Raw genomic sequence first — 11258 nt, 5'->3', positions numbered from 1 at the left:
ACACGATCTCGATTTGTTATCGACCTCGACCGTGAACCACCAAAAATCGTCAAGAGAGGCGCAAACATAAACCGGTTTTTAAATAATATAACAACTCCGAATACTGTGTGAGAGCGTAAAGTGCTTCAGTTGGGTTTCATCTCTTTATTAATAAAAAAAAATGCATTTATAAATATATTTATTCTGGCCCCAAAAGTATGCAACTATCTAAGCTTAATTTAACGGGTTTGTCTACAACTGAAGAAAGTCTTAAACTATTTGAATGAATAACTGTCTAAAAACTATGTAACATTTATTATATACTTAACATGTTCCTACATTTTTTATTATAATAAAAATTGGAAAAGTCACATAGAAACTATATAAGCTTAATTCTTTTTCAAAGAATTTGATAAGGAAAACATTTTATTAGTCACCAAACCACTAATCAAAATATATTTGATTTCCTCTATATAGACGCTTATTAAGATAAAATATGAATAAATATACATAAACCCTTTTTGGATAACAGTTTTAAGACTAAAAATCAAGCAAGAAAATGAATCATTTCTTAAACCCAGCAACACACCCAGACGACTGAAGAAATGCAAACAATTCTGGTAAATATTTGGCATATTTTGGGATTGCTTTTGGCAATGCCTTTTTAATTCCACTCGAGCCACCCCGGCCCCTTATTAGCCTCGCCCCCCCGAATGCAAAACCAAAAAGCCGACACAAATGCACAACGACGGCCGGCCAGACAAGTGAATGAGCCAAACAAATGGGGCTGACAGTCGGCGACCTTCTCAATATGGTTAGAATCGTTAATTTTAGCCAAATGAGTCAAAGCAAGTAGCAAACAACCGGCTATGATCGATGGCAGATCGATGCCTGGGGACTTGGAAATAGTGTTTATTTTGGCAGCAAGTCCTTCAACATATTTCACAAGGGAACTTGATACTATTTCTGTATTTTCCAAATATGGAAAGAAATAATATACATAAGTTAGTTTACTTTATGGCGCGTGCAATAAAAAATAGATCTAAGATTAGGGAAAAACTTTTCCATGACTCTCAAGTAAAGAAACGATTTATTATGTTTGCCCAACTGCTTATTTTGGCACGTTTCTTTTCAAATACAAGCATTTGTGTCAATATTTAGTACTATATTAAATAAAACGTAAGAGCTTAGTACTATAAAATGTCTACACAGTTTCAAGAAAGTAACAGTTTGTAAAGAAAGCAACCAAAATGAAGTTTATCGCTACCCTCTTACTTCTCTGTGCCTTGTTTGCATTCACCAATGCTGCCACATCCTCATCTCCAAGCGAATCGGATTACGATGATGCTTCAACAACTACTACTAGTGCTCCTTCCACCGCTGTTCCTCCATGTGGCGGACCACAAGGACCCAATGGACCCTGCGGCAGCAAATTGTACTATTTTTTCAAGTAGTTACTTAGACGATGTTACTAAAATAAAAAAAATGTGAAGCTAACAAGTATTTTTGAAGAAATTATGGCGGCATGGGGTTTGATCCAAACATACATAGTTGCCTTAAAGATTTATTGTATGTTACAATATTGTAATGTTACAAATAACATAAGTTTTGCAAAAGTGGACTACCTTAAACGTTTTCTAGATCGATTCTCCACCATTCTGCATCAAAATAAAGAGACAAAATATTTTTTAGATTTTTTGTCCATTTTTCGTGATGGGATCCCTTGAAAATGGGGTTTTCCCCTATGTGCCCCACCGTGATGGCTATATCTTCCCCAATCCTGATCCGATTCTCAAGCGGAGTACCTTCAACGATTTCTAGATCGATTCTCCACCATTCTGCATCAAAATCCTGAGACAAAATATTTTTTAGATTTTTTGTCCATTTTTCGTGATGGGATCCCTTGAAAATGGGGTTTTCCCCTATATGCCCCACCGTGATGGCTATATCTTCCCCAATCCTGATCCGATTCTCAAGCGGACAACCTTAAACGATTTCTAGGTTGATTCTCCACCATTCTGCATCAAAATCCTGAGACAAAATATTTTTTAGATGTTTTGTCCATTTTTCGTGATGGTATCCCTTGAGTATGGGATTTTCCCCTATGTGGCCCACAGTGATGGCTATATCTTCACCAATTCTGATCCGATTCTCAAGCGGAGTACCTTAAACGATTTCTAGATTGATTCTCCACCATTCTGCATCAAAACCCTGAGACAAAATATTTTTTAGAATTTTTTTTCTCCTTCACTGCGTTGCACACTTTTTACTAAATTTATAATACCCTCTGCAAGGGTATAAAAATAATTATAAAGAACTGCCTTGAACGGAAAGTTTAATGACAACATCAATAGACAGACAAACACATTTGCAAAAATGAATTTACTTAGAACTCTGTGCCTAGCTAAATATTTTTTCGCTTAAAATTTAAATGAAGATTCATTGTGAATTTAAAATCAATACATCTGTTTAAATACCAAAAATATTCAGGGAACAGTATAAAAGCGCATAACTTCGGACTAATATCATTCGATTTTCAAAAATTTTGTTAACATGAAGTTCTTCTCGACCTTTCTGCTTCTCTGTGCCCTGGTTGGATTTATAGCTACGGCTTCTTCACAATCGAGTCCAGGTACAACCGAGCCCGTTACACCTACTCCAATGGATCCGGCTGCACCTGATACTACTACCTCAGCTCCAGCTCCATGTTGCGGGAAAAAAATGTATTTCTTCTACTAAAAAAGTGAAAAACTTGTATGACGAAAATTTAATGGATTAAATGCTTGTATAAATATTTAAAAAACTGTTTACTTTTAGTTTAGAAAGATTTATCTCGCGTAGGTGGAAAAACAATTGTGTCAATAATAGAGTGATGCCGATGGATAGTATAAAATCGCGATTAAAGTATCCACAACATCATTCCCTTGAGAAATCTACCAACATGAAGTTCTCCGCTGTCCTTTTGCTTCTGTGCGCCTTGATTGGATACACCATAGCGACTTCTTCGACCACAGCCACAACGGAAGCCATCACCACAACATCCACTTCTGGGCCAGTTTCTCCTCCATGTGGAGGACCCCAAGGACCCTGTGGTCAGCTTCCCCAAATTCCTCCCTGTGCTGGTGGAGCCGGTGGACCTTGCGCTAAGAAATTGTACTTTTTTTATTAAAAAAAAAGTTGAATAAATTAGTTTGAAAATAATTTAAGAAGATGCTTTTTATTATAAAATGAGATTCTCCACATTTTTTAACTAGTTTTGTTTTTTAAAATGTACCCAACTAATGATGGTTTTTACTTTCCATCACATTCGAAACAGACTGACAAAAGACAGACTGACAGACTGGAAAAAAGAACTCTGTGTCAACTAAATAATATTTAAAAAACCATCTGGATATAAGCTTCTAGGCATGTACATAACGAATTTTTTTCCAAACAATATAATACAAAATTCTAATATTGTACAACGTGATTTATTTCAGCTTGTTATATTAAATAGAATTTGAGCAATTGTGCCAATATTATTAGAGCCATATTAGATTCCACATTTTATGATAATCGCACTGATTCTGCACCCTAAAAACAAAGTTATTATCAAAAAGTTTTTTCCATTTATTTATTTATTATTTAATATTATATTCACTTCATAGGTTCGGAGATGTTTCATTCACTGTGTTGCACATTTTTGACTAAAATTATAATACTCTCTGAAAAGGGTATATGGTAAAACAAACAGACTTTGAAAACTTTGAAACTTTTGAAAAAATAATTTTTGCTTAGAACTCTGTGCTTATGCAAATATGATTAGATTCTTTACGAATATAAATTCAATACATCTGTTTCAATACCAAACATCCTCAGGGAAGAGTAAAAAATCGCATTATTTCAGACTCAAATCATTAGTTTTTCAAAGAATTTGTTAAGATGAAGTTCTTTTCGACTCTTCTGCTTCTGTGTGCCCTGGCCTACAGATCCAGCCCCACCTGAACCCGCTACACCTACTGTTCCATCTGATCCGGCTACACCTGATACTAATACCTCTGCTCCAGAAGCAACGCTATGTTGCAGAAAAAATTGTATTTCTTCTATTAAAAATTTGAAAAACTTGTATGGGAAATATACATATAATGCTTATATAAATATTTGAAGAACTGTTTAATTTTTTTATTATAAAGATTTATCTCGCGTAAAAACAATTGTGTCAATAATGGAGTGATGGATAAAGAAAGTATAAAATCGCGTTTATTGTATTCCTTGCATTATTCCCTTGGCAGCCCTACCAACATGAAGTGCTTTGCTGTCCTTTTGATTTTGTGCGCCTTGATTGGGTTCTCTAAGTCCGATTCCACATGGGCCACATCCACGGAAGCCTGGACCACAACCACGGAAGCTATCACCACCACAGCTGCTCCAGTCGCTCCTCCATGTGGAGGACCCCAAGGACCCTGTGGTGGTCAGCTTCCCCAAATTCCCCCCTGTGCTGGTGGAACCGGTGGTCCTTGCGCCAAAAAATTGTATTTCTTTTATTAAAAAAAGGCTAATAAAATAATTTGAAAATAACTAAGCATTATGATTTTTTATTAAACGATACGCTGTATATTTTTACATAGTTTTAATTTTTTTAATTGTACCCAACTCTTTTTCCTCTATAGCTTATTTGTCATAATATTTGTCCCCACCTTTAAGTAAAAAACTCTGTATCTACAAAATAATAATTTTCTCCAAAGTGGGATTTTTGAATAAAAAGGTCAACTCCTATGCCAGTATTAAACAAATTTTTCCGAAACACTACAATGATTGTTCAAACTTCTAATATTGTATCACCTGGTTTACCTTCGATTCAATAGAACTCAAGCAATTGTGTCAACTAGACACAAGATCTTTAGACTAGATCTTAGATGCACTAGATCTTTAGACTCAAAACAAAGTTATTATCACGAAGTAGTTTCCTTCGTTTTTGTCCTGTTTTGCTTTAAAAGGATTGCTACCAGCTGAGGTTATTTAGGAGGAGGTTTTCCTAATTTCCCCACTTTTGATCCTTCCGGTGGCGACAGCTCTGCCAATTTGTATCCGATCAGGAAATAGGATTAGGAAACCCAGAAGCAAACTTATTCAAAACATCGCCTAAATAGTGTTTTTTATAAATTGTAAAATTAAAAATAAAATTGTTGGTTTTCCTAATTTTTTAATGACAGCAAGTCCTTTGCCTCTATTTTGTCATCTGCCTGTTATATGTATGGTAGATACACTTTCCGTTCTTGGACAGGAACCTATACTAGAACATTTGCACAGGGACCTCTCTGAGGTCAAGTTAACGGAAATAAATTTTATTTTTTTTACTTAATTTTACTTAATTAAATTGTTTTTTTTTTATGAAAAGAATAGTCTGAAAGATCGAGTCTCTGTTTAACTTCTTTCTATGCCGAAATCTCGAAAAAATCTAAAGATAATAACAATGGTTTATCAAATGAAAAGGGGTTGTAACAGTATTTGTTTATAGTGCCTGTGCAGTTCCATTTTATTGTTTAAAACAGTTCTAAAAATATTCCGCAAACAGTGTGAAATCACTTGTGTTAATATTTGGCTAAGATAAAAGTATAAAAACACAATCTTGTGACACCAAAATCAGACTTGCTCTTTAAACCTGATATCATGAAGTTCTTTTCTGTCCTTCTGCTCATAAGTGCCTTGGTTGCCTTAGCTACAGCTTCCACATCTTCCTCCGGAAGTGGGACATTTTCGACAACCGAGGAAGCTACAACAACTACAACTGTACCTCCATGTGGAGGACCCCAAGGACCCTGTGGCTCAGCAATTCCGCAACCTCCTTGTGCTGGTGGAACGTGCGGAAAAAAGCTTTATTTCTTTTACTAAAATAATAGATAAATAAATCTTGAGACAAGACCCAACATTTGTAAAGTATTTTATTTGGGAAGCGGACCAATATTAGCAAAAGATATGAATATCTCGCAATAGGTGGAATATCGCAAAGGTGGAATATATTGGTTTTCCGGTCATGCCACAAGTTTTTATAGAGATTCCTTCGGAAAAAAAGTGATAAAACAAAGTACAAACAATTTTGTTTTTAGATTTTTGCCAGGACTAATAGAAAATTAAAATACAAAGCGTTTAAGCATTCCAAGAATCGGGTGTTTTGTGTAGACATATATATATGTACATATATAAGACACTTAAGAAGTGTCAAGAAGTATTACATGGGGAGTACCTAGTGAAAAACTTGATAAAAAAATATATATTGAAAATTTTGTTCTTATATTTTGATCGAATTTAATGAATCAAAATAAGAAGCTGTTAGGGCAATTCAACAAAGAATAGGATGAAAATAAGCAAAAATATAAGCTTTTAACACGCCTATATTTTCAAAATACGGTTTAAGCTTTAAAGGCTTGAAGATTGGTAGTTTAATAGCTATCCAAATATGTGATAAATGCGAACTTTCACTTAATGTTTGGCCCTAACACGTGTCTTCACGTTTAATTTTAAAAATAGTCTAATATTTGTACAGCTGTGTGTATTTTTGGTGTGTCAATAAGTTACAAGAAAAGGTTTACACTAAAATGATATAAAATCCCCAAATTAATTCGGCATTTTGCCAGTTCCAATTGAAAATTAACAAGATGAAGTTCATTGCTATTCTCCTGTTCTTGTGTGCCATAATGAGTTTTGGATCTCAGATCTCAGCAGAAACCCCAACAACGACCGAATCCTGGAACTTTGATTCTACAACTACTACTGATTCTTCTGATACGACTGATTCGCCTGTCTTGCCTCCCAGTGGTAGCAAAGTTCCCTGTGATGGAAAGAAATTGTACTTTTTTTATTGAAAAAAAAAACTAAATAAATAAAAAAAAACTTGCTTTAAATTATGGTTTGGAAACCTTCACTACATTCCCCAAGGAAATGTGCTACTTTCCACAAATATCTAAATATGGAGAGTCCACCTTAGATTAGGATTTCCATATATGGATACAATCCACTCGAAATCGGGCCAAAAACGGCGACAACGAATATGTACGTGAGGCGCCACTTGCATCGCCACATTGGTGCATGAATCAGCCACCCGACGAACGCCGCCAATGAAATGCTAAATAAATTTTCACTTCCATTTTAATTAATTTGAATTTATTTGAAACTAAAATTACACCCAACATTTACACAACGAAGGCGCATTCGACTAAAAATAAATTCCCAAATATTTTGTTTTTATGAAAAGGTAATGAAAGCCACATGTCCTCCAATCGGCGCTATACACTCGAACGTGAAAACCGCAATGGAAATTTGTAGGGGGTTTTTGTGGATGAAGATTGGGTGTGATAAGGGCATCCCACTCACTTTTCTGGAAGCCATTATATTGATGGATTTCTGTTGAATGATCTCGAGTCGTAATACTTTGGTAAATGTTTAATACTGATCACTTTTGATTGCCTGCTAATTACACAATGCCTGGCAAAGTGAGCACGTTTTTCTTTAAAAACACAACACACCAACACCCGCACTAAAGCTATCGTATATGTTTAAAATATAAACAAATTTTGACGAAATTTTCTTTTTCAAAATATATATTCTGCACGAGCTACTCGCGTTCTGTTCTGTAGTTCTTCAGATCTTCACGAAGGTGTACTTGTACTCGTATCCGTATTTTGAATCGTACTGGCGGCGACAATTTTTCAACTCAACTGAGTTGTGTGCGCCTCCTTGCTCAAAGTTTTTATGCCAAAACGCGCTCAGCTTGTTTTCCAATTTCTTTATTATTATATTCTCAGAAAAGAACCGAACAGGCAAGGATGGATTTTTAGGTTTATAAACTAAAACCTGTTTTTTGATTGAGAGTTTAAAAATGAAATCATACTTTTAACGTTGGAAGTATTCGGCATTAGGTCATGTTTCAAATTAATATTTTTTTGGTTTAAAAATGTATACTACAAATTGAAAGTACAAATTAGCTTACAAATTTTTAGACTTTATGATTAAAATGTTTTTTTTTTTAATTTAATGTATTTTTTAAATTATCCCCGACTGTAAAACATCTTCAATACATAATTTGTTCAATATTTATTTTGCTTGATGTTTTGTGTTGTGTTTTTTGGTTTTGCAAATGACGTTGACTTTGACGCTAAAGCTGACGCAGACGCCGACTTCGACGGCGATGTCGACTGCACTCTTGACTCTGTTTGGCGGGTTTTTGGCGGAGCTGACTAGCCCCCATAGAGCCCGCCACCCGTAACCCCACACAGCCCCATCACAAATGTGATTTTCAGCGCGCAGCTGATTTTGTTGTTATTCTATTCATAGAACTATTTGTCTTTTTGTATATTTGGCTGGCCATTCCCGAGAGCATGCCTCGTTGGTTGCCAAGTAGCTTCCACTTTTTCGTTGGTTGCACAAATGCATTCCGTGTTCCCCCACCACATGACTCATCATCTGGCAGCATAGTCTGTCATTAAATAAAAATTAAAAGTCAAGGAATCTGAAATAATTAATCCCCGCAAAGATATATGTACATACATATTTTTTGCGGCTTGTTCGGACTTAGTCTATGACTAATTCGCTCCGGCCAAAATCAGCTGTCATAAATTCTCAGATTTTATTCAACATGGGTCGAAAGACTCTCTCTTCAATGTTTATGTCTGTATGTCTGAACTTTTTTTTACTTTTCATGTCTAGATAAAACATTTCGAGTGCCCATAGCACGCTAAATATATCGTAAATTTTATTTTGATTACGTGATTTCAAAGCTGGATGTTGCTCGGCATTTAATCATAAAATCTGAAGTATTTCCTCGAAACTGAAAAATGTTTAAACTGTCCGCTAGGAATTTCTTCTAATTTAATAACCCAATTCCCATTTTGACATTTTCGCGTGTTAGCTTAAAACTAATTTTATTTGTATTACTTATAATCATTCATGCCATTTGGATTTATTCAACAGCTGCGCTCCGGTTGTTAATGTCCAATATTGCGCATACGCCCCATTGACAGCTAGTAATTTCACGTGCCAGAGCTTTCTTTTCCTGCTCTCGGTTCTTCTCGAAAATAAATGAAATACAATTAACAATATCTCAGCGGGCAGCAAGAAAATGAACAAAAACAAAATGGAATAGATAATGAAACATACATAGATGGGGTTATATTAGGGCTAATTTTTTAGGAGACTCTTAAAAATGTACAAAGGTTAAACAGACGTCCCCTTAGGTATTAAAGAAAAATTTCTCAGGTGCGCCAGAGCGTGCGACTATAGGCTATATTTAGAAATACCATTTCCCATCTGACAGAAAAATGCACTTTACGTTCTCACACAGCTAACAACAATTAATGGCTCTTTTGATCTGGGTCCAGGAAAAATGAAATCCATTTGGTTATTTCAACGCACTGTGGCGCAAATAATTGGAATCTATCACAAAATGGCAACGCCTGGTACGCCATATTTCACACACGAAATATTCACACCAAGCTGCCTCGAGACATGAAATATATTTTGGCTATATGTATTTAATAATAAGTATCTGGTTGTTATGGCCAACTCTTCCGCTGATTTTTCATCACTCGTTCCATATATTCATTTCAACGCGCAATTGGCATTTGCCTTTATTGGAGACATAATTTCACATACTTAGGCATTTTCACTTATTTTTTCCCCTTTGATTGTGCACTAGTTGCGAAATTTCACTTGCTATATATTCATCTATATGTATGCATAGAATTATGAACAACACCCGCGTCTACATATAGTATTCAGATTGCGTATACGCGGCGTATTCCAAACAAAAACCACAAGATCCGCGCACCGCACACGTTCACGTCCAAGTCAATGCAGCAACTGAAAATCTTTTCGAAAACGTCAAGACACAGCCCACAATCGAGTGAGTGTTTTTCGAAACATTTCTTCTATATTTTCTTCAGAGTTGCTGAATGCTGAGCGCAAGTAGAAATATTTTGTTGAATTTCCATGCGCCGTGAGCGATTTGTGTCAGCATTTTTGTGAAAGTCACTCAAAATATGACTAACACCCATGGACGATGTCTGATGTCGAATGTCGGATGTCTGGGCTCTACCTGATTCTATATAGATCAGCATGACACGTGTGGCCCGAAGAGACGTTTCTCACTAGAGCTCTGACATAAATTAGAATGTGACGGGAGGATGAATCAGTTGGACCTTAGTCTGTCTGTCTGCCCGGTCTCTTGGCCAAGATCCAAGAATTTATTATATTCCTGGAGCAATCAAATTGAACAAAAATTGTTTTATGCTAAAATGGGGCCAATATTTATGGCATTTCCCTACTTAATCTTTAGTAGTTTAGACATGTTTATTTTTTGACTTTCTTCAATAAATATTATAAAAATAGGATTTTATTAAACAGTATTTAAATGAAGGGATTAATTTATATAGAAGTAATTGAAAGTTATCCATTTATTAACTGCTGATCCACCTGGCTACACTTGCCATTGCCACTCATCGTCTGCCTTATCCAGTCCCGGTAGTACATAATACTCATAAATATATCGGGGACACCCTTTGCACAGGGCACAAAAAAGTTAAGAATGCCGACCAAAGTTCCCCCGTGAACCAAAGGACCGCCGGAATCGCCATGACAGGCCCCGATGTTTGCTTGTCGATAGGCGCAAACGTGACAAGGACCCAGTTCCAAATCCTCGTAGTCGGTAAGCAGTCCCTTGCAGACTGTGCTGGTGAGGTGTTGCTGTTGCACCTTTTGCAGTTGAGATGGAAGAGTTCCGGCTGCCGACTGGGAACCCCATCCGGTAAAAAGCAGCTCCGAAGATCCTTGGGGAAACGGTGTGTTGGGAAGGTCTACCGCCTGGGTTCGAGCGTCGAAAACAATACTCTGATTTAGGTGTAATAATCCGATATCATTGTGGTACTTGGGAGTGTCGTAGTTGCAGTGCAGGTAGATGGAATCCGGATAGTACACGGCGCCCGGATCCGCATAGCGGTTAGTGCCTGTGGCCACTTGCAGTCTGCTGGCAGGATATCCCTTCACACAATGGCCCGCCGTAAGAATCCAACGCTCGGAAATGATGGCTCCACCACACAGGTGACTGGCTGCCAGGGTTTGCAAGGATATTTGGTAGGGAGCCTCGCCCTCGACGGCATTCTGACCGCCAACTATAAAGTGTTCCTGGGCGAGGACGAACTCAATTAAACCCCAGGCAAAGGAAATAAAAAGTTGAGTAAAAACCCGCGGTAACGCCATCACAGAGCTGCAAGCAAAGACTGGGCTAGTTGGGTTTACCCTGCTCGGTT

The 11258-nt window shown here is 36.7% G+C and overlaps 2 protein-coding genes across 2 annotated transcripts; one reads left to right on the top strand and one right to left on the bottom strand.

The window, feature by feature from the left end:
• The first annotated feature begins 4241 nt into the window (after positions 1-4241).
• Positions 4242-4540, top strand: LOC122321602 (uncharacterized). Its single transcript, XM_043212219.1, has one exon. It carries the CDS (start codon positions 4261-4263, stop codon positions 4504-4506), a length of 246 nt encoding a protein of 81 aa, XP_043068154.1. The 5' UTR covers positions 4242-4260; the 3' UTR covers positions 4507-4540.
• Positions 4541-10398: 5858 nt separating this feature from the next.
• Positions 10399-11258, bottom strand: LOC108129760 (chymotrypsin-2). The gene has a single exon (XM_017247985.2). The coding sequence runs from the start codon at positions 11206-11208 to the stop codon at positions 10399-10401; it is 810 nt and encodes a 269-aa protein (XP_017103474.2). The 5' UTR covers positions 11209-11258.

Source organism: Drosophila bipectinata, chromosome 3R, assembly GCF_030179905.1.
Source record: "Drosophila bipectinata strain 14024-0381.07 chromosome 3R, DbipHiC1v2, whole genome shotgun sequence".
In the NCBI taxonomy this organism is placed as follows: domain Eukaryota; kingdom Metazoa; phylum Arthropoda; class Insecta; order Diptera; family Drosophilidae; genus Drosophila; species Drosophila bipectinata.
The sequence above is the reverse complement of the archived record's forward strand: the minus strand, read 5'-3'. Positions and strand labels throughout refer to the sequence as shown.

Excerpts from the sequence above, each read along its gene's own strand:
- LOC108129760 (XM_017247985.2), bottom strand. The coding sequence starts at position 11,208 with ATGGCGTTACCGCGGGTTTTTACTCAACTTTTTATTTCCTTTGCCTGG.
- LOC122321602 (XM_043212219.1), top strand. The coding sequence starts at position 4,261 with ATGAAGTGCTTTGCTGTCCTTTTGATTTTGTGCGCCTTGATTGGGTTC.